The sequence below is a fragment of the Pseudophryne corroboree genome, chromosome 8 (assembly GCF_028390025.1).
Source record: "Pseudophryne corroboree isolate aPseCor3 chromosome 8, aPseCor3.hap2, whole genome shotgun sequence".
In the NCBI taxonomy this organism is placed as follows: domain Eukaryota; kingdom Metazoa; phylum Chordata; class Amphibia; order Anura; family Myobatrachidae; genus Pseudophryne; species Pseudophryne corroboree.
This window is the reverse complement of record NC_086451.1, coordinates 447,278,499-447,302,657: the sequence shown is the minus strand read 5'-3', so window position 1 is coordinate 447,302,657 and position 24,159 is coordinate 447,278,499. Positions and strand designations below refer to the sequence as shown.

Here is a 24,159-nt window from a genome sequence, read left to right as displayed (position 1 = left end):
AGATGTCCCTGTGTGGTGATGGCGGCTGATGTCAGTAATGTACAGTAACCACAGATGTCCCTGTGTGGTGATGGCGGCTGATGTCAGTAATGTATAGTAACCACAGATGTCCCTGTGTGGTGATGGCGGCTGATGTCAGTAATGTATAGTAACCACAGATGTCCCTGTGTGGTGATGGCGGCTGATGTCAGTAATGTGTAGTAACCACAGATGTCCCTGTGTGGTGATGGCGGCTGATGTCAGTAATGTGTAGTAACCACAGATGTCCCTGTGTGGTGATGGCGGCTGATGTCAGTAATGTGTAGTAACCACAGATGTCCTGTGTGGTGATGGCGGCTGATGTCAGTAATGTATAGTAACCACAGATGTCCCTGTGTGGTGATGGCGGCTGATGTCAGTAATGTACAGTAACCACAGATGTCCCTGTGTGGTGATGGCGGCTGATGTCAGTAATGTATAGTAACCACAGATGTCCCTGTGTGGTGATGGCGGCTGATGTCAGTAATGTGTAGTAACCACAGATGTTCCTGTGTGGTGATGGCGGCTGATGTCAGTAATGTGTAGTAACCACAGATGTCCCTGTGTGGTGATGGCGGCTGATGTCAGTAATGTATAGTAACCACAGATGTCCCTGTGTGGTGATGACGGCTGATGTCAGTAATGTATAATAACCGCAGATGTCCCCGTGTGGTGATGGCGGCTGATGTCAGTAATGTATAGTAACCACAGATGTCCCTGTGTGGTGATGACGGCTGATGTCAGTAATGTACAGTAAACACAGATGTTCCTGTGTGGTGATGGCGGCTGATGTCAGTAATGTATAGTAACCACAGATGTCCCTGTGTGGTGATGGCGGCTGATGTCAGTAATGTACAGTAACCGCAGATGTCCCTGTGTGGTGATGGCGGCTGATGTCAGTAATGTATAGTAACCACAGATGTCCCTGTGTGGTGATGGCGGCTGATGTCAGTAATGTATAGTAACCACAGATGTCCCTGTGTGGTGATGGCGGCTGATGTCAGTAATGTACAGTAACCACAGATGTCTCTGTGTGGTGATGGCGGCTGATGTCAGTAATGTATAGTAACCACAGATGTCCCTGTGTGGTGATGGCGGCTGATGTCAGTAATGTACAGTAACCACAGATGTCCCTGTGTGGTGATGGCGGCTGATGTCAGTAATGTACAGTAACCACAGATGTCCCTGTGTGGTGATGGCGGCTGATGTCAGTAATGTACAGTAACCACAGATGTCCCTGTGTGTGATGGCGGCTGATGTCAGTAATGTACAGTAACCACAGATGTCCCTGTGTGGTGATGGCGGCTGATGTCAGTAATGTATAGTAACCACAGATGTCCCTGTGTGGTGATGGCGGCTGATGTCAGTAATGTACAGTAAACACAGATGTTCCTGTGTGGTGATGGCGGCTGATGTCAGTAATGTACAGTAACCACAGATGTCCCTGTGTGTGATGGCGGCTGATGTCAGTAATGTACAGTAACCACAGATGTCCCTGTGTGGTGATGGCGGCTGATGTCAGTAATGTATAGTAACCACAGATGTCCCTGTGTGGTGATGGCGGCTGATGTCAGTAATGTACAGTAACCACAGATGTCCCTGTGTGGTGATGGCGGCTGATGTCAGTAATGTATAGTAACCACAGATGTCCCTCTGTCTGATGGCGGCTGATGTCAGTAATGTATAGTAACCACAGATGTCTGTGTGGTGATGGCGGCTGATGTCAGTAATATACAGTAACCACAGATGTCCCTGTGTGGTGATGGTGGCTGATGTCAGTAATGTACAGTAACCACAGATGTCCCTGTGTGGTGATGGCAGCTGATGTCAGTAATGTACAGTAACCACAGATGTCCCTGTGTGGTGATGGCGGCTGATGTCAGTAATGTATAGTAACCGCAGATGTCCCTGTGTGGTGATGGCGGCTGATGTCAGTAATGTACAGTAACCACAGATGTCCCTGTGTAGTGATGGCAGCTGATGTCAGTAATGTACAGTAACCACAGATGTCCCTGTGTGGTGATGGCGGCTGATGTCAGTAATGTATAGTAACCACAGATGTACCTGTGTGGTGATGGCGGCTGATGTCAGTAATGTATAGTAACCACAGATGTCCCTGTGTGGTGATGGCGGCTGATGTCAGTAATGTATAGTAACCGCAGATGTCCCTGTGTGTGATGGCAGCTGATGTCAGTAATGTATAGTAACCACAGATGTCCCTGTGTGGTGATGGCGGCTGATGTCAGTAATGTACAGTAACCACAGATGTCCCTGTGTGGTGATGGCGGCTGATGTCAGTAATGTATAGTAACTGCAGATGTCCCTGTGTGGTGATGGCGGCTGATGTCAGAGGATATTCCCAGCGCCCATCACTATATAGTACAGATTAGATTAGTACAGTGTAAGAACAATCTCATACATCTAATACTCTCCTCTTACAGACAAAGAAGACGGCTCCTCTGACTCATCCGCCATCTGAGTGTAAGTTCCTGAGCACTGTATTGCATGGGCAAGTCCATCTCTCTTCTGGTGTCTTTTATGCTTGCATCCAACGTTCTGTAATCACTGGTTAGATAGACAGAGTGAATCCAACTAGGGTGGCCAATCCCGGGATCAGGATTGGCAGGATCCCGGGATTTAGGCCTAAAATTGGCCGGGATTCAATCCCGGGATTGGAGCTTCCAATCCCGGGATTGGAGCTTCCAATCCCGGGGATTTCAGGATTAGAGAGCCACTTTATTGTTTCAATGCCAGGCAGCATTGAGCGTCCTCAGGAGGCTCAGACGCTGTCCAGCTCACTCCTCCCAGCTCCTCCTGCTCCCAGCTGTGCGCACCGTGCAGTGTGACATGAAGTCAGAGGTCATGCTGCGCAGTCTGACGCCAGCCGCCCAAACTGCCCGAATTGCGCTTCACCGCCTGCAGCAAGTGAACCTGCCCGCACTCCCAGAGGATGGTGTGTAGATCAGTGCGCTGGGCGGGTCTGGGAAGGGGGTGGGGGCACTGAAGATTTTAATTTTAAAATCTTCAACCCAATCTCAGGTATCCTGGGAATCCCGGGATTGATAATTTTTTTTTATAAAATTACCAACTTTTTTTGCAATATAGTCACTTTGGTAGATGAACTCATAACTAGCGTTTCCCTGATATTCACATCAGTTTAACCAATGAAAATTTGTTGTGCAGGAGAGATATACTAGCTCTGAAATATGATACAGTCAGCCTGGTTAAGCATATACTCTTAACACACCTTCACGGTAAGGAAACATCATTTTACTCAGTCTATACTGTGATGTACAGCGACGAAAGTGTTTCGTGTCCAGTAGAGTTTCTGTCATCTCTAGAGATTTCAGGAGAACCTTCTCATAAGCTCAAAGTTGGTGTTCCAGTGCTACTGATGCACAACATTGATGTAACAGTACGAGAAAAAAATATCAGAGCTACCATTTCATCAGGATACTTACAGATCTACCATTTCATCAGGATACTTACAGATCTACAATTTCATCAGGATACTTACAGATCTACAATTTCATCAGGACACTTACAGATCTACCATTTCATCAGGATACTTACAGATCTACCATTTCATCAGGATACTTACAGATCTACAATTTCATCAGGATACTTACATATCCACCATTTCATCAGGATACTTACAGATCTATCATTTCATCAGGATACTTACAGATCCACCATTTCATCAGGACACTTACAGATCCACCATTTCATCAGGATACTTACAGATCTATCATTTCATCAGGATACTTACAGATCCACCATTTCATCAGGACACTTACAGATCCACCATTTCATCAGGATACTTACAGATCTACAATTTCATCAGGATACTTACAGATCTACAATTTCATCAGGATACTTACAGATCTACAATTTCATCAGGATACTTACAGATCTATCATTTCATCAGGATACTTACAGATCTATCATTTCATCAGGATACTTACAGATCTACCATTTCATCAGGATACTTACAGATCCACCATTTCATCAGGATACTTACAGATCCACCATTTCATCAGGATACTTACAGATCCACCATTTCATCAGGATACTTACAGATCTATCATTTCATCAGGATACTTACAGATCTACCATTTCATCAGGATACTTACAGATCCACCATTTCATCAGGATACTTACAGATCCACCATTTCATCAGGATACTTACAGATCCACCATTTCATCAGGATACTTACAGATCTATCATTTCATCAGGATACTTACAGACCCACCATTTCATCTGGATACTTACAGATCTATCATTTCATCAGGATACTTACAGATCTACAATTTCATCAGGATACTTACAGATCTATCATTTCATCAGGATACTTACAGATCCACCATTTCATCAGGATACTTACAGATCCACCATTTCATCAGGATACTTACAGATCTATCATTTCATCAGGATACTTACAGATCTATCATTTCATCAGGATACTTACAGATCTATCATTTCATCAGGATACTTACAGATCTACCATTTCATCAGGATACTTACAGATCCACCATTTCATCAGGATACTTACAGATCCACCATTTCATCAGGATACTTACAGATCCACCATTTCATCAGGATACTTACAGATCTATCATTTCATCAGGATACTTACAGATCTACCATTTCATCAGGATACTTACAGATCTATCATTTCATCAGGATACTTACAGATCTACCATTTCATCAGGATACTTACAGATCCACCATTTCATCAGGATACTTACAGATCCACCATTTCATCAGGATACTTACAGATCCACCATTTCATCAGGATACTTACAGATCCACCATTTCATCAGGATACTTACAGATCTATCATTTCATCAGGATACTTACAGATCTACCATTTCATCAGGATACTTACAGATCTATCATTTCATCAGGATACTTACAGATCTACCATTTCATCAGGATACTTACAGATCCACCATTTCATCAGGATACTTACAGATCCACCATTTCATCAGGACACTTACAGATCCACCATTTCATCAGGACACTTACAGATCCACCATTTCATCAGGATACTTACAGATCTATCATTTCATCAGGACACTTACAGATCTACAATTTCATCAGGATACTTACATATCCACCATTTCATCAAGATACTTACAGATCTATCATTTCATCAGGATACTTACAGATCCACCATTTCATCAGGACACTTACAGATCCACCATTTCATCAGGATACTTACAGATCCACCATTTCATCAGGATACTTACAGATCCACCATTCAATTTACACATCTCCAATTTGGTTGCTGTCTCCTTTCTCTTGAGTTACTGTAATATTTAATCTTTGGGGGAGATTCAGTTAGGGAAACATAGGGATCTTGAGCCATTTTTGAAGCCACGAGGCTGATCCCGGAACATCTACTTGTATCTCTTCCTGCCCTGAATCTGGGTTATAACAGAGTGCTAGGCTGCTTGCACCTACAGTAACTGCATCGCCCCCTATTTGTCACAAGTGTTTTCGCTGGGGGCCCCTGAGCTCTCTATGTGACTGATATCTGCACACCGGCTCCTGATAAGAAGTTCCCTTCATGGACGCGACCTGCTGACCTGGCAGACACATAGGCAGCGATCCGTGCCGGCAGTATATGAAGAAGATATGGGAGAACAACAAATGGATCACTGACCGGCTCAATATGAGACTGGCATATGCCCCCTGGCTCAGAACGCACCTGATTCAGACCAGCTTAGCGCGTTCTCTAGCCCCTTGCTGGCGCATTGTGGTTGAGTTCCTATAGGCAGCCCAAACTCTGTCTACAGATGTGTCCGTGGTCATCTTACCCGCAAGCCGTGGTAATTAGTTTGTTTGCCATGACTAGCGTGCCTGTGAACATGCGCTACTTATACACTTGTGACCCATAGGGTCATCTTACCCATGAATGAGCCACACGTGGGCGCAGCTAGTTGCAATATTGATGCGTACGCCCATGCGTCTCGCTTTCCGGTAAGATGACTGTGGACTTAACTGTATGTATTATCCTGCTGTCTGCGGCCTGCAGCGTTCTGCCTCCTCCCATGTGCTCTGTTTGGCTTTTTGCCCTCTGTCTCCTCTGTATTATTCTCTTCCTGCTGTTATCTTCCTTCTCTCCGGTCTGTGGCTTCTTCCTGGTCATCACTGTCACCAACAATGAAACTGAAAGACTACAGTGAATTCTAAAACAACCCACTGAGGCAGATCCAATTAATTATGAGTTCCAGTCTGTGAAGTCCTGCATTAATTTTATTCACATATCATAGTTTTTCTGTCACCTCTGCTGGCAGACCTCAGGGTGAGATCAAGCAGAACACATGGGCTAGTCCATCATCTATAGGAAAGGAGGAGCTGACAGACTCGGGGCATGGGTTTAGCACCAGCCAATTAGGGTAGAGCTGGGGTGGAGCTTAGAGGGGCTGTGTCCTTGTGGGCGGGGAGACTGATGCTGGACAAGCTGCCAATCTACTAGAGAGATGATCTGCGCTAGCTCAGGGCTACGGATCGCCAAGGGGAATTGGATGTGTGTGTAAGGATTGTTCTGGTTTTATGCCCAGAGATACATTGTCAGCATCATCTTGGCTGAGTCTGTGTCACACAATATCACATGTAGCTGTACAATGAATAACAAACCCAACACAATCTATTTCTTTATGATAATAAAACAATGGAGATTCCATAACAGCAGTAGATGTGAATACATAATAAGTACAGAGGCCGGAGCAGTGCACAGCAGGGATATACGGAGGGTGTAGTATAGGCAGAGAATTACGCTGCTATATGTTCTGTACATGCCTTAGTACATACAGAAGACCCCTACATATGAAGTGCAAACATGAGTAACAAGCCACCTCTATGTGACGGGATTGCTGTCAGAGGTATACATGTGCATGTCGTGGTTACGCGCTGTAGCAGGACGGCACAGTGATAATGAATAGTTGCTGTACAATACACACATGTAGCTGTACTCTCATCACTGACTGCTGGACTAAGCCAATGCTTCACCTCATCTCCATTTTCCCAAGTACTTCGTGCCATACTTTTCCCATTAGCCATTCGGGCTGTGGGCGGCCCCTCTGGAGGAGAAGGAGGAGGGGCAGCACTTCCAGCCATCACCCGACAGTTATAATTAGACAATGATTCAAAAAGATAAAAGAGCAACAACTCAGAACACTGCGCAGGGCAGAGACAGACCACGGGGGAAATGTATCACAGCTGTCACTTCTTCAGCGGTATCGGCCGCTTGATTTAAAGGGGCAATAATATTAATTACATAATGCATCTGGTTTTGTATTTGCCCCTTTAAAACCGGTGGGCAAAACTGCTGAAAATACGGCCGCCATGTAAACCTCCACTTAGTAAATTTACCCCCAAGAATAAACACATACAGCCCAATTTGCCTTTTTATAGGTGAGATTAATACCTACAGTATGCTGGTCACTGTCTGTTACCCTCCTGTCCCTGGTCTGTGTAGCTACTGGTAGCTGTAGGGGGTTCTGTCCTGGTGTCTGCAGTGGGATCTGCTCAGAATCTCAGCAGTCAAACTACCAACGCCAGAATCCCAATACTACTCGGAATGCCAACACTGGCATCCTGAGTAGGGTCACAAGTCCATCGCCAGACTGCTGGCCACTCTGACATGTAAGCCGTGGTGGGAGGTTAGGTTTAGGCTGTGGGGTTAGGGTTAGGCACCACCGGGGAGGGTTATGGCTAGGCTGCGGGTGGGCAGAGTTACAGAGGGTTAGGCTGCAGGGAGCGGTGGAGGGGGTAAGCTTAGGCTGTGTGAGGGGATGGTTAGGGTTAAGCACCATTGGGGAGGGTTAGGCTGTAGGGAGGGGTGGAGGGGGTAAGCTTAGGCTGTGTGAGGGGATGGTTAGGGTTAAGCAGCATTGGGGAGGGTTAGGCTGTAGGGAGGGGTGGAGGGGGTAAGCTTAGGCTGTGTGAGGGGATGGTTAGGGTTAAGCACCATTGGGGAGGGTTAGGCTGTAGGGAGGGGTGGAGGGGGTAAGCTTAGGCTGTGTGAGGGGATGGTTAGGGTTAAGCACCATTGGGGAGGGTTAGGCTGTAGGGAGGGGTGGAGGGGGTAAGCTTAGGCTGTGTGAGGGGATGGTTAGGGTTAAGCAGCATTGGGGAGGGTTAGGCTGTAGGGAGGGGTGGAGGGGGTAAGCTTAGGCTGTGTGAGGGGATGGTTAGGGTTAAGCACCATTGGGGAGGGTTAGGCTGTAGGGAGGGGTGGAGGGGGTAAGCTTAGGCTGTGTGAGGGGATGGTTAGGGTTAAGCACCATTGGGGAGGGTTAGGCTGTAGGGAGGGGTGGAGGGGGTAAGCTTAGGCTGTGTGAGGGGATGGTTAGGGTTAAGCACCATTGGGGAGGGTTAGGCTGTAGGGAGGGGTGGAGGGGGTAAGCTTAGGCTGTGTGAGGGGATGGTTAGGGTTAAGCACCATTGGGGAGGGTTAGGCTGTAGGGAGGGGTGGAGGGGGTAAGCTTAGGCTGTGTGAGGGGATGGTTAGGGTTAAGCAGCATTGGGGAGGGTTAGGCTGTAGGGAGGGGTGGAGGGGGTAAGCTTAGGCTGTGTGAGGGGATGGTTAGGGTTAAGCACCATTGGGGAGGGTTAGGCTGTAGGGAGGGGTGGAGGGGGTAAGCTTAGGCTGTGTGAGGGGATGGTTAGGGTTAAGCACCATTGGGGAGGGTTAGGCTGTAGGGAGGGGTGGAGGGGGTAAGCTTAGGCTGTGTGAGGGGATGGTTAGGGTTAAGCAGCATTGGGGAGGGTTAGGCTGTAGGGAGGGGTGGAGGGGGTAAGCTTAGGCTGTGTGAGGGGATGGTTAGGGTTAAGCACCATTGGGGAGGGTTAGGCTGTAGGGAGGGGTGGAGGGGGTAAGCTTAGGCTGTGTGAGGGGATGGTTAGGGTTAAGCACCATTGGGGAGGGTTAGGCTGTAGGGAGGGGTGGAGGGGGTAAGCTTAGGCTGTGTGAGGGGATGGTTAGGGTTAAGCACCATTGGGGAGGGTTAGGCTGTAGGGAGGGGTGGAGGGGGTAAGCTTAGGCTGTGTGAGGGGATGGTTAGGGTTAAGCAGCATTGGGGAGGGTTAGGCTGTAGGGAGGGGTGGAGGGGGTAAGCTTAGGCTGTGTGAGGGGATGGTTAGGGTTAAGCACCATTGGGGAGGGTTAGGCTGTAGGGAAGGGAGGATTATGTTTAGGCTGCTAGAAGGGAGGGTTAGGGGGCCATTGGGGGGAGGTAAGTATACTTACCTTCCCCTGTCGGGATTCTAAACATCGGCATTCTGGCCGCCGGCATTTCAATCCCAACCTTCTGCAGTAAATATCAGAATTTGTCCATGTGCAGTGGCCCCCTCCTCTAAACAGTGCTCCCCCAGCCCTGCATCTTACCTTGTGTCAGCAAGCGGGTACCTCCTCCTCCATTGCGCTATCTTCCCCGCTATATTCGCATGCACAGAAGAGAGCAAAGGCTCCGACACACTGCTGGGGTCTTCACTTTCACTGTGCGGCGCCATCCTCCCAAAGGTCCCCGCCGGGTCCCTCCAGCAAAGCCAGGGCCCGGATAATTAGTACCTGCCCCCCCTCTCGGCACCAGTGATCACAGCTATAATCTGAGTACAACATATACAATAAGCAGGAAACACACCAGCACACATTAATGTCTTCTTCTTTCTTTACAGCATAAGGAACCACTGAGGAGCATCACACCGGAAGATAACGAGTCGCCCTGTCCTGTCTACTTGTGTTATCACCTGTGATTATTCCTTGGTTGCTGAGCGTATAGTGTGATGAGATTGCTGTGCTATATATTGCTGAGCGTATAGAGTGATGAGATTGCTGTGCTATATATTGCTATATATAGGTAATCAGTGAAGGATCTGCTGGTTTGGGAAACATACATACTCTCTACAGCTATTGGGGCTTGAAAGTGAACATACACAAATGCGCAATTGCATAGCACAAATATTTCTTATTTTTTATTAATTGACGCCTACTTTGCTACCAAGCATCTGCATCATACCCAATGTATTTAGTATTTACAGTGAATACTTTGCTTTACCTTTAGAAATGATAAATCTTCCTTATAAGTTCCAGGCCGCTTTCTATAGTGATTATGTATTTTAATTAAAAATAGCATTTTAAGTTTCAAATGCATTCACCAAATGACAGGGTGCAAGAACCCTATATGTAAATGATTAGATCAGTTTCATTAAATGCGATTTGTATAGTCATATAGGTGGGAATTTAATTATGTCTTATCGGGGAATATGTTTCCAAAAACAGTGAAATAGTGAAAGCCAAAAACGGACCCGTTTCTCCCAACAACACACAGGTTTCACTGAACCAGTTAGTTTTTTGGAAGAGAATGTATTTTTTTTTTTTTTTTTTCGGGTGGCCAAACTGGATATCCCGAAAATAAATATTGGGAAAACATCAGGATAAATCGTGAAACATGGATGTTTCTTCTCTCATAATTGAATTCCCCCAATACTGCTTTACATCTAAGTGAATTATTTTATCTCTTGAATTTGTGTGATGTATTTGACTGCGGAGCTTTCTAAGCTCTCATGGTGTTTAGAACTATACATATCTTCTAGTGCTCTCAGTCCTACTCTGTGCGATATATACTGTATGTGACCTTCCACGTGTGGTAACATTGTAAAACAAGATCCAATCACAAAACAGAAGAACAAACTAAAAGCACAACAATAACATGTTAGAGTACTTTAGATAGACCTGTGTCCCCGCCATTGGAATGGATGTACTTATACATTAGTGACAGTCGTTATGTGTAAATTCCAGGCCCAGTATCTCCCACCGACACCTGTGTAGCACTTAAAGGGGGATATTCAGTTGTTTGAAAAGTCAGTTGGGTGTCTGTGTTTTCCTATCTAATAGACAGACGCCCAACCGACTTTTCAAATATTTGTATTCCCCCCAAAACGTCTTGGATGTCATTTGTATTTTGACTGTATAGAGGAAAACAGATTGTGTTCTCCCTGTAATGTTACCGTGTATTGAATGGTTGGACAGTAGGTGTGATAACGATTGTCAGAATCTAAGGAACAGCCTAGGTGAGGAGGAGTAATCAGCCTCCCAGTGACAGCAGCTGCAGAACACAGAGATCACTGAGCTCGGCACCCAGGGTATGTGATGAGGAGGAGTAATCAGCCTCCCAGTGACAGCAGCTGCAGAACACAGAGATCACTGAGCTCGGCACCCAGGGTATGTGATGAGGAGGAGTAATCAGCCTCCCAGTGACAGCAGCTGCAGAACACAGAGATCACTGAGCTCGGCACCCAGGGTATGTGATGAGGAGGAGTAATCAGCCTCCCAGTGACAGCAGCTGCAGAACACAGAGATCACTGAGCTCGGCACCCAGGGTATGTGATGAGGAGGAGTAATCAGCCTCCCAGTGACAGCAGCTGTAGAACACAGAGATCACTGAGCTCGGCACCCAGGGTATGTGATGAGGAGGAGTAATCAGCCTCCCAGTGACAGCAGCTGCAGAACACAGAGATCACTGAGCTCGGCACCCAGGGTATGTGATGAGGAGGAGTAATCAGCCTCCCAGTGACAGCAGCTGCAGAACACAGAGATCACTGAGCTCGGCACCCAGGGTATGTGATGAGGAGGAGTAATCAGCCTCCCAGTGACAGCAGCTGCAGAACACAGAGATCACTGAGCTCGGCACCCAGGGTATGTGATGAGGAGGAGTAATCAGCCTCCCAGTGACAGCAGCTGCAGAACACAGAGATCACTGAGCTCGGCACCTAGGGTATGTGATGAGGAGAAGTAATCAGCCTCCCAGTGACAGCAGCTGCAGAACACAGAGATCACTGAGCTCGGCACCCAGGGTATGTGATGAGGAGGAGTAATCAGCCTCCCAGTGACAGCAGCTGCAGAACACAGAGATCACTGAGCTCGGCACCCAGGGTATGTGATGAGGAGGAGTAATCAGCCTCCCAGTGACAGCAGCTGCAGAACACAGAGATCACTGAGCTCGGCACCCAGGGTATGTGATGAGGAGGAGTAATCAGCCTCCCAGTGACAGCAGCTGCAGAACACAGAGATCACTGAGCTCGGCACCCAGGGTATGTGATGAGGAGGAGTAATCAGCCTCCCAGTGACAGCAGCTGCAGAACACAGAGATCACTGAGCTCGGCACCCAGGGTATGTGATGAGGAGGAGTAATCAGCCTCCCAGTGACAGCAGCTGCAGAACACAGAGATCACTGAGCTCGGCACCCAGGGTATGTGATGAGGAGGAGCAATCAGCCTCCCAGTGACAGCAGCTGCAGAACACAGAGATCACGGAGCTCGGCACCTAGGGTATGTGATGAGGAGGAGTAATCAGCCTCCCAGTGACAGCAGCTGCAGTACACAGAGATCACTGAGCTCGGCACCCAGGGTATGTGATGAGGAGGAGCAATCAGCCTCCCAGTGACAGCAGCTGCAGAACACAGAGATCACTGAGCTCGGCACCCAGGGTATGTGATGAGGAGGAGTAATCAGCCTCCCAGTGACAGCAGCTGCAGAACACAGAGATCACTGAGCTCGGCACCCAGGGTATGTGATGAGGAGGAGTAATCAGCCTCCCAGTGACAGCAGCTGCAGAACACAGAGATCACTGAGCTCGGCACCCAGGGTATGTGATGAGGAGGAGTAATCAGCCTCCCAGTGACAGCAGCTGCAGAACACAGAGATCACTGAGCTCGGCACCTAGGGTATGCGGAGAAGAGTGCGGTACAGAAGATCTGCAGTAATTAGATAAGCAGTCTTTAGATCGACCCCATATGGTCGACACACATTAGGTCGCCAGGGTCAAAAGGTCGACAGTTAAAAGATAGACATTGGGTAAGGTTGAGAACTACAAAAGGTCAACAGGGTCAAATGTTCTCGGTTGTAGTCCGCGTGGATGGTAAATCAAGCAAAAGTAGAAAAGCTTGTAAAAAAAACTTGTGTTGGCCATATGTGTGTTGACCATCATCATGTCAGCCTATTAAACCTGGCGACCTTAAGCACTGCCTACCTTTTACCTTTTGACCACGTTGACCTAATGCATGTCAACCATATGGTGTCGACCTATTGACTGTCAGATAAAACGTCTGTCAGACCAACAGACATCAGATACTGTGACCGTGCACTACTGCGAGATATATCACAGTGTATGGCCGCGTATCACAGGAGACCATTTCCCGTTCCTCCTCAGTGAAGGAGCAGGGGAGATGTTGGGGGTCAGCGGCGGCAATGCATACAGTACACTGCCAGATGCGGCCGACTCATTATCAGATGTGAAATCAGCGGATCGGCCAGTATGGTGCGTGCACAGCATCACCTGTTCCGCTGAATACCTGGGTGTCACCAACAACTGTCACTGAGACACTTGTTTCACAAAGGGTTAATTACCAACCATCTCCTTTTTTCTATCACACATACATATTACCTTCACCACCGACCCCACTAACATTTTATATTAGGGCACAGGCCCTTATAGCGTTACTGCAGTTCTCCCTCACTACTACTTTACAGTATAGTTCCACAACTTACTTAGCCAGGCTTTCTAATAACATCCGTCCTATCAGGTCTTGTCATTCATGTAATGGATACAATGTAACAGCAGGTGTCTATGGAAATAACAGGAATAAAGGAGACCTGAGGGTATATTTACTAAAAGTCGATATGGATTCTATTTAAAATCATCCACGATAGAACCAACATCCCCACAAAATCGAATACAGTATTTCTGGGGCAGATTTATTAACCTGGAGAAGGCAGGTGATAGACGCACCAGCCAATCAGCTCCTAACTGTTAATTTACATATTGGAGCTGATTGGCTGGTGCCTTTATCACTTCCTTATGTCTGCTCCAGGTTAATACTTCTGCCCCTGTTCCAAATGGCTCATTTACTAAAAGTCGATTTTGAGTTTCATTTTAAAATCACTGAGTTCTATTTGAAGTTCTAAATCTGGTGAACTCACACAAAACAACTCAAAATTGACTTTAACAAATGCATCTCTATTGGCCAAAACATGTCACGTGCTCTGTATTACCCACAAACACCTTCATTCCTGAGCTAATTTGCATATCTAAGATTTTTTAAATCGTTGTTGTGCCTTTATATGCCATGATTTATGCAACCAGAGCGCCCACATTCTTCTCTACCATGTCTTATCCCACCATACTGAGGTTTCAGACAATTCCACGTGATTATGGGACTCAGGGTCTACAGACATTAGGTCGACGCCTATTGGTCGACAGTGACTAGGTCGACACCCGAAATAGGTCAACGCGACAATCAGGTCGACATGGACAAAGGTCAACATGAGTTTTTTATGTTTTTTTGGTGTCGTTTTCTCCATAAAGTGACTGGGAATCCCAATTAGTGCACTGTGTCCCCTCGCATGGTTCGCTTCGCTCACCATGCTGAGGGCAAGGTGCCTCGCTCCACTACCGCTGCGCTCGGCACAGGTTACCGTTCCCAATCGTAGTCCACGCAGATCGAAGACCACAAATCTATAAAAAAAGTGAAAAACTCATGTCAACCTTTTTCCATGTCGGCCTAATGGCCGTGTCGACCTATTTCTGGTGTCTACCTAGTCACTGTCGACCAATAGGTGTCAACCTAATGGGTGTTGACCTAAGTGCTGTCGACCTAGAGTTCGGAAACCGTTTATGGATATAAGAGGAATAACAGAGACCTGTGATTGGCTGCATACTGTGAGATGTGTCATTGAATCATCAATAAACATGTTCTAAATACATTTTCCTGCTGTTTGGTGTTTATGAGACTGTGATTCCTTCCCCGATAGTGACAGTAACCCTGTGACTCCTGACACCTCCTTTTCTGCTGCGGGCTACACTGGTCTCCACAGGGAATAACATCGGGGTGTAGAGTAGGATCTTGATCCGAGGCACCAACAGGCTCAAAGCTTTGACCTTCTTCCCAAGATGTATAGCGCCGCCTCCTCTATAACCCCGCCTCTGTGCACAGGAGCTTAGTTTTGTAGTTAGTGCCATGCAGTAAGCAGGCATACAACAGGGGGGCTGTTCCAGCAGCCCTTACAAGAGCTTTTCTAAGTGAAAAATTAAGACTTCAAGGGCTGCAGCAGAGGCACTGTCTGTGTTAGATGTCAGTCAGACATCACCTGCTGCAGCTCCATCACCTCCGCCAGCAGCACTGTGTACTCCCGCGCCCTGGTTGCTGAGTACTTACGGAGGCTTCGGTTTGCTCCTCGTTAGTCACATACCCACCGAAGTTCTCCTGGATCGTGTGGCCGCACTCAGGGAGGAGGTAAGTGGGTCTGCTAGGCAGGGCCCGATAAAATCGCGATCCGGCACGGCTGGTGGGAGGCGGGCCGCGCGCGCTGCGGTGGACACTGTGGTCGGGCAGAGACTCCACTAAACCACCAGGGCAAGGGCACAGGTCAGTTATTTTACCTCACAAAAAAACAAAAAACGTTTTATTAACAGCCCATAGTGTCAGTGGTGAAGTCCAACTGGGGAATAAGGCTTGGACCTGTAGCCCCTCCCCCAGCCCCAGGGCACCATTTATAGTAATGTTCCCGCCCTGGAGCTGCATGTCTCTCTCTCCCTCACTTCCAGTCAGTGTCTGGGCGCCATTACACAGAGCAGCACTGTTTCTGGGACTGTTTGGGCAAATCCTCCTTTGTGAAGCCGCTGCACGTCAGCGCTGTGCATTTTACAAGACACTTAAGTATTCTACGTGTCTGTTGATAGTGTTAGTTAAGAAAAAGTGCATTTAGTCAGGGTTATATAGTACAAGTAGCCTGTGATATACATCTAGTCTTTACTGTGCATTGATATATCTACTAAATATATAGCCATACTTTGTATTGCTAGTCCAGTGCAGTTTTTTTGCATGTCATAATTTCTGCATTGTACATTGTGACTATATGTGTGTGCATATAGCTGATGTGTGACCTCCATTTTGTGTGTCTCACTCAGATTGCTATCCCTATATTCTATAACCTGAGGGGGCTAGGTGCGTCAGGTTTATCATTTAATATAGGTAGTTCACAGGATATACTTATTGTGTATTTCTCTCTCTATGCATTTCAGTCACATATGCCTCTTGAATTCCCTGTTTGTGCTAATACACTGCACAGGGGGTTCTTGTCAGGTATTGTGCTGCTGATATTGTACTGGGTTACCCTGCATTGAGCTTTTGGATATGTCAGCTACAAAGGGCAACGGAGCTGGGGCTGATCCCACATTGCATGGTGGTGACGCTGCAGACACATTTGAGGAAAACATAGCTGCTGAGGGTTCAGGTTCTGGGGGTCCCTTACCCCCCTACCCCCCCCAAGTGGGATCGTAGCAATGGGGGTTCAAAATGACCCGCCTTGGGCTACCTTTCCACGCTATTGAATACGCTGGTAACTAGACTAACGCCCCCTATGGGACCTCCTGTGCCGGTACAACCGCTTATGGTCCCCGCGGTTAACCCGCTATGGGCAGATAAACTGTCCAATCAGTTACAGCAATTGAACCAATCAGTGACTACTCAGAAGTCTAACCCTCGCCCACCTAAGGACAAGGGGTCCTCTAAGCGGGCTATTAGTTCCTCACAATCCACCAACGTCCCAGACACCTCGTCTGATGAGGATGGCGTATATACTGACCCCACAGATTCTGACCCTGATGCTTCTGATGGGAAGTTTCACAGGTGGATGTTCCTGACTTGCTGGAGGCTATCAGGCTCATTCTTCAAATTACTGATGACCCGGAGCCTGATACTGCCCCTAAGAAACCGGACAGGTTTAAACGTCAGAAAGTGGTTAAACAAGTTTTACCTCACTCTGACCATTTAGTTGACATTCGTCAGGAGTCCTGGGAAAATCCAGGAAAGAAATTCACACCTCACAAGAAGATGCTGGCTCGCTATCCCCTTGCTGCAGAGTTAAGTAAAAATTGGGAAACACCCCCGCCAGTGGATTTGCAGGTGGCACGGCTGGTGGTATCCTCAGCTCTGCCAGTAACTACCGTCACGTCTCTGAAAGAACCGATGGATAAGCGCGTGTAGGGTTGTTTAAAGGCGATTTACACCCTAGCAGGCCCACCATTGCAGCAACTTGGGCTGCAGAGGCTATTGAAGCGTGGGCTTAGGAGATGGAAGCTGAGATGTCTTCCAATGCTTCTGATCATGCTAGACAATGTCTATCGTATATTGTCACAGCTTCTCATTACATTAAGGAGGCGGCTTCTGATGCCGGTATTCTGACTCTAAGAAAACCCTGGAGGTACTCCCTTTTAAGGGAGACATCCTTTTCGGAGAAGACCTCACGAAGATAGTGGCTGACTTAGCTTCTGCTAAAACAGCTTGTCTACCTATACTGCTCCTTCAGTACCGAAGACTAAGAGTACTTATTTTCGTTCCTTTCGTCCTGCAGGGAAAGCGTACCCGAAACAGGCTCGCACTTCCAAACCCAATAAGCCCAAACCCAAACGGGCCTGGGCTGCCTGTCAGCCTGCTTCCAAGACTGACAAGCAGGCCGTATAACAGGATCCCAGGGTGGGGGGCAGACTTCTAGGGTATAACCAGGAATGGTTGAAGATCACTTCCGATGCCTGGGTACAGGATGTCATCACTCGAGGTTACGCCGTAGCCTTCAAAAATCGCCCCCCCCTCATCAATTTTGCCTGACAGACGTCCCTTCGGATCAGGTGAAGGCAAAAACTCTTCTTTCGGTGGTACAGTCCCTCCTGGACACAGGAGTAGTAGTACAGGTGCCTCTGGCTCAGAGAGGCAAGGGGTACTATTCACCGCTGTTCCTAGTCCTGAAACCGAATGGATCCTCTCGACCCATTCTCAACTTCAAGTCCTTGAACAAATTTGTGAGGGTCTCCAAGTTTCGTATAGGAAACTCTTCGCTCTGTTGTTCTGGCCTTGGAACCTGGGGATTATATGGTCTCCCTGGACATACAAGATTCTTACCTGCAATGTCACATCAGCAGTACCTGAGGTTTGCGGTTGGCAACCTCCATTACCAATTTCGGGCGTTACCTTTTGGTTTGACCATGGCTCCGCGAGTCTTCACCAAGGTTATGGCGGTAATGACGGCTGTACTCCATCTTCAAGGGGTCAGGATCCTGCCGTATCTGGACGACTTATTGATCCTGGCAAATTCCCCAGAAATTATCCTACGCCATCTAGATCTGACTGTCCAGTTTCTGCAAGCCCACGGGTGGCTCATCAACTGGAAGAAATCTTCCCTGGTCTCTGCGCAGAGCATGTTGCACCTGGGAGCGTTGTTGGACACTCACAAACTGCGGTTGTTCTTGTCTCAGGAGAAGGCCCTAAAGCTTCAGCACGGGATTCAATGCTTCCTATCTCGTCCGCAAGTGTCGATACATTCGGCGATGCAAGTGCTAGGTCTCATGGTGTCGACTTTCTACATGGTGGAGTACGCTCAATTCCATTCATGCCCTCTGCAGAAACTGATTCTTGACAAATGGGACGGCCTGCCTCACCGGATCAGGTCTCACATGATCTCCTTGTCTCCGGAGGTCCGTCTGTCACTGAGCTGGTGGCTGCAGGATGGATGCTTGAGCAGGGGTTGTACCTTCTGGATCTCCAACTGGGTCCTTCTGACGACGGATGCCAGTCTGAGAGTCTGGAACGCAATGTTGGAGCAACACTCCCTTCAGGGTCGGTGGACCAAGGAGGAGTCTCTCCTTCCGGTCAACATTCTGGAACTGCGGGCGGTGTTCAATGCTCTGAACCTGGCCCAGCATTTCATTCAGAACAGACCTGTTCAGGTACAGTCGGACAACGCCACCAGGGTGGCGTACATAAATCATCAAGGCATCACTCAAAGCCGCATGGCAATGAGGGAAGAATCAAGGATTCTTCAATGGGCAGAACGCCATCTGCCAGCCGTATTGGCAGTGTTCATTCCGCTGGTCCTCAACTGGGAAGTGGACTTTCTCAGTCGTCAGGACGTACACGCCGGAAAGTGGAGCCTCCATCCAGAAGTATTTTAACTCCTCATGGACAAGTGGGGCCTTCCAGATGTGGATCTGATGGTGTCTCGACACAATCACAAGGTTCCGGTCTTCAGAGCAAGAACAAGGGATCCTCAAGCAGCGTTCGTGGACGCACTGCAATCCCATGGAACTTTTCGCTGCCATATATGTTCCCTCCAGTGTCTTTACTACCCAGAGCGATAAGGAAGTGCATACAAGAAGGAGGCATACTACTTCTAATTGCTCCCGCGTGGCCCAGACGGCATTGGTTTTCAGACCTACAGGGCCTCTAGATAGAGCATCCCCTTCTATTTCCACAACGGCCAGACCTCCTCGTTCAAGGCCCTTGTGTCTACCAGGATTTGGCCCAACTGGCTTTGACGGCGTAGCTCTTGAAGCTTCCGTACTGAGGGCCAAAGGTTTTTCTGAGACGGTCATTCAAACTATGTTGAAGGCCCGTAAGCCGGTTTCTGCTCGGATTTACCATAGGGTCTGGAATTCTTACTTTGCTTGGTGCGCAAGCAAATACCAATCATGACGCTTACAAGTTTAGTATGGCCAAACTTTTGGCCTTCCTACAGCAAGGCCTGGACCTAGGCCTTCGTCTGGCCTCCCTCAAGGTTCATATTTCTGCCTTGTCAGTATGGTTTCAGAGAAAAATTGCAACTCTGCCCGTTGTTCATACCTTCACTTAGGGTATGTTGCGCATTCAGCCTCCTTATGTCCCACCTGTAGGTCCTTGGGATTTGTCGGTGGTTTTGGAGGCCTTGCAAGAGTTGGTTTTGGAGGCCTTGCAAGAGTCTCCTTTTGACCCTCTTGCATCTGCGGATCTTAAGTGGCTTTCCCTTACGGTCTTGTTTCTGCTAGCGATTACTTCTGCTAGATGTGTTTTTAGACTTGGGTGCCTTATCCTGTATGTCCTCCTATCTGATTTTTTTTCACAGTGATCGGGCAGTTCTTAGACCGCGCCCTGGTTATCTACCTAAGGTGGTGTCTTCCTTCCATCTTAACCTGGAGATTGTGGTTCCTTCCTTTAATTCTCCTGAGTTGTCTTCCAAAGAGCGGTCTTTGGATGTGGAACGGGCTCTCCGTATCTATGTGAAGAGAATTGCTTCCATTCGGAAGTCTGACTCTCTCTTCTTCCTGTTTGGTTTTCACAAACGTGGCTGGCCTGCTAACAAGCAGAACTTTGCCAGATGGATTAGAATGGTGATTGCTCATGCTTATGTACAGGCTGGTCTTCCAGCTTCTGCTACCATTAAGGCCCATTCTACTCTGTCCGTTGGACCTTCTTGGGCGGCCCGCCGTGGTGCGACCCTTGAACAATTGTGCAAGGCGGCTACGTGGTCCGTAGTGAACACGTTCATAAGTTTCTATGCCTTCGATACTTCCGCCTCCCAGGATGCTTCCTTTGGATGCCTGGTTCTTGTGCCCGCTACAGTGCGTCCCCTCTTATAAAGAACTGCTTTAGGACATCCCAATGTTATTCCCTGTGGAGCCCAGTGTACCCTGCAGCAGAAAACCAGATTTATGGTAAGAACTTACCTTTGTTAAATCTCTTTCTGCGAGGTACACTGGGCTCCACAGGGCGCCCACCCTGACGCACTTAGCTTCTTTGGGTTGGTATGGCATTAGCCGCTGACACGTCTCCTGTCGTGAGAATGCAGTGTTGTGGCTACTAACCGTTGTCGTCTCTTTTCCTGCTACTGCATTGGACTGGTTAACTAAAAACTGAGATCCTGTGCAGGGAGGCGGGGTGATATAGGAGGCGGCACTATGCATTCTGGGAACAGTCAAAGCTTTGAGCCTGTTGGTGCCTCGGATCAAGATCCTACTCTAGTGAGTTTTGTAGCGTTATAACCCGCCACCATATCACTGGGAGGTATTCCTATGGCTGCTAGGTCACTGACACAGTTTTTGGCTATCCAGCTCCGAGCTTTATCACAGATTGTACCGGAACTCTCAGCAGAAGAAGATGTATCTAGGGCATCACAAGGTCTAATCCTTTGTCCTCAGGTTCCTTCTTTCAGGCCCTAGGCTTTTGTATAATGATCCTGACAGGTCTTCTTCTGCGGAATCCTATCTGCGGTCCTTGAGGCAGGGAAGTCAGGCAGCAGAGGAATATTATACAGAATGGACAGTAGATTGTGAATGGAATGACCCAGCCCTCCAGAGCCAATCCACACTGGGTCTTTCAGGACAAGTTACAGATATCGTGGTCCAGAATCCAGTGCCTACTTCATCTGAGTCCTTAATGTGCTTATTGATCAGTATAGATAGTTCTAAGACACAAAGAAGTCTGGGACACGTAGGAACTACACAAATATACACGCCAAAGAAATGTAGCAGCACATAGTCAGCGACCAGTGACCCTGACAATTCCATTAAGATAATGTCAAACATATTTGTGGATTGAAGAGCAGCATTCTCACAGTTATATTATGACACCTGTTAGAAACATAAGGCCTAATTCAGACCTCATCACAAAAGCAAAATCTTTCTCTAATGGGCAAAACTAAGGGGGTAATTCCAAGTTGATCGTAGCAGGAATTCTGTTAGCAATTGGGCAAAACCATGTGCACTGCAGGGGGGGCAGATATAACATGTGCAGAGAGAGTTAGAATTGGGTGTGGTGTGTTCAATCTGCAATCTAAATTGCAGTGTAAAAATAAAGCAGCCAGTATTTACCCTGCACAGAAACAAAATAACCCACCCAAATCTAACTCTTTCTGCGCATGTTACATCTGCCCCCACCCCCCCTGCAGTGCACATGGTTTTGCCCAATTGCTAAAAAAAAATCCTGCTGCGATCAACTTGGAATTACCCCCCATGTGCACTGCAGGTGGGGTAGATACAACATGTGCAGAGAGAGTTAGATTTCGGTGGATTATATTGTTTATGTGCAGGGTAAATACTGGCTGCTTTATTTTCACACTGCAATTAAAATTTCCTTTTGAACACTCCCCACCCAAATCTAACTCTCTCTGCACATGTTACATCTGCCTCACCTGAAGTGCACATGGTTTTGCCCATTAGAGAACAATTTTGCTGTTGCGATCAGGTCTGAATTATGCCCATAAACTCTATCAGTTCAGCCCCAATACCCACTTTCCAGCTAAACCCCAACCCTCCTCTGCGCACCTTTAGAGGCCAGCAAATAGGTATTGTATGGGAGATATGTGTAAGTCAGATCATTCACAGTGTCAGGTAATCCAGGTTGGTACACAGAACAAACTATCAGAGATGATTGAATAGTAGACCCATCGAATAATAACAGGTTTAATATATGAACAGGTAATCAGACAGGAGCAAGGTCCAGGATACAGGATCAGTAGTGCAATAGAGACAATCCTGCCTTGCCTAATAATCTGTGTACTGTATATGTGTCAGGCATAGATAGCTGGCTATGTTAACTTGAGTAAATGGTGCTACAAGTATGGACGGAGCCCTGGTAGTTCCTGTGTGCTGCAGCGCCACCAGGAGCTCAGGTCAGAGGCAGAACTGCAGGCAGTCCGTACAGTATGAATAATGCCATCATCATGTCCAGGTTGCGGCCTCAGTACCTCGCCGCTGCAGTGCTGTGTAGAAACGCTGGTGCTATAATATCCGGCACTTTTATGGATTGGTCAGTCTGTCAGACTGTCTCCTGCTCTTTCCCAGTGACACAGAGCCAAATACTATGATGCCTAGTAGCAGGATGACAGCCAGGCAGCTAGCAATCACTGCCCCGTTAGAGGGGGCGCTGGGGTGATGTGGGGGATCATCCGAGAGTTCTGCATAAAGAAAATACAGATACAATTATTAATGTATCACAGAGATGAGCTGCATCCATCCATACTATGCACACATGCAGTACAGGACTCTGGGGCTCATTCAGGGGGGGTCATTGGATTCGGCTGCTGTGCGATAATATGGTCATGTCGCAGGAGGCGTCTTGTGTAAATAGACGCCTCCTGCCGGCTTCCCTGCAGCATCGCATCACCTGCGTGATCATCAGTCATCTGAGTGACCCTCGGGTTACTGAGGGTGGGCGGTGTATCCACGCTGCCGGGGCCAGGAAATCTGCATTGGAAGGCGCAGACACTGGCCACAGCACGCCACATATGACGACCAATCCCCATTTTGCAAAATGCTTCCCATCGCTGCCACTACCACGCCCCCAAGCAGACGCACCATGTCGATCGCACTGCTGCTTAGAGGGCTCTGCATGCAACCATGCAGGACACGTTCTGCACACGCGCAGCACGACAAGCATCGGAGATGTACGATGACCACTGGAATTAGATCTCTATTGCTATGAAATTTTGAGTGGACTTGTCTTGCACCGATGTTCTCCCCAAAGCTGGGGCAATTTGTGACTTGTGTTTGTGTGCAACTACAAATCCCAGCATGCCCTGCCAGTATAACCACAACATCTGAAGAAGTACAGGTTGCCCGCCTCTGTTACAGAACTGTGGTCGCTGGTCCCGGGCTGTATAATATAGGGCAGTGTCTACCATTAGGTAAGGTGGGAACAGTAGCAGATCTTGCCACGGGCAAGCAGGACTTTTGCCCGGGGCGCCGCCTTCCAGAGGGCGCTGGCGCCATCCGGAGGGCGCCGCACCATGGCAAGATCCGCCACTGCTGTGCCCTCCGCTGTGTGCTGTCCGCTGCTGTGTCCCCTGTGAAGGGAACTAGACGCTACGCGTCTAGTTTCCCTTCGTAGAGAGGTCCTTTTGCTGTGCGGTGGGCGATGACGTCATCGCGCACCGCTCAGCATTTCTCTAACGTCCTAAGTGGATGCTGGGACTCCGTAAGGACCATGGGGAATAGCGGCTCCGCAGGAGACAGGGCACAAAATAAAAGCTTGAGTATCAGGTGGTGTGCACTGGCTCCTCCCCCTATGACCCTCCTCCAAGCCAGTTAGATTTTTGTGCCCGGCCGAGAAGGGTGCAATCTAGGTGGCTCTCCTGAGCTGCTTAGAATAAAAGTTTAGTTAGGTTTTTTATTTTCAGTGAGTCCTGCTGGCAACAGGCTCACTGCACCGTGGGACTAAGGGGAGAAGAAGCGAACTCACCTGAGTGCAGAGTGGATTGGGCTTCTTAGGCTACTGGACGTTAGCTCCAGAGGGACGATCACAGGTTCAGCCTGGATGGGTCACCGG

At 48.0% G+C, this 24,159-nt stretch overlaps 2 protein-coding genes across 3 annotated transcripts in view; one reads left to right on the top strand and one right to left on the bottom strand.

The window, feature by feature from the left end:
* The window catches only part of LOC134949561 (H-2 class I histocompatibility antigen, Q9 alpha chain-like), a 240,076-nt gene extending 225,285 nt beyond the window's left edge, over window positions 1-14,791 (top strand). The window contains exons 7-8 of the mRNA XM_063938219.1: window positions 2,460-2,499; window positions 9,707-14,791. Coding sequence (XP_063794289.1) covers window positions 2,460-2,497 — 38 coding nt within the window. The 3' untranslated portion in view covers window positions 2,498-2,499; window positions 9,707-14,791. The remainder of the gene's footprint in view (window positions 1-2,459; window positions 2,500-9,706) is intronic.
* Window positions 14,792-22,281: 7,490 nt separating this feature from the next.
* LOC134949558 (major histocompatibility complex class I-related gene protein-like) overlaps window positions 22,282-24,159 on the bottom strand; it is a 99,440-nt gene continuing 97,562 nt past the window's right edge. For both annotated transcript variants that reach the window (XM_063938215.1, XM_063938214.1), the window contains exon 5: window positions 22,282-22,789. In XM_063938215.1, the coding sequence (XP_063794285.1) occupies window positions 22,632-22,789 (158 nt within the window). In that variant the 3' untranslated portion in view covers window positions 22,282-22,631. The remainder of the gene's footprint in view (window positions 22,790-24,159) is intronic.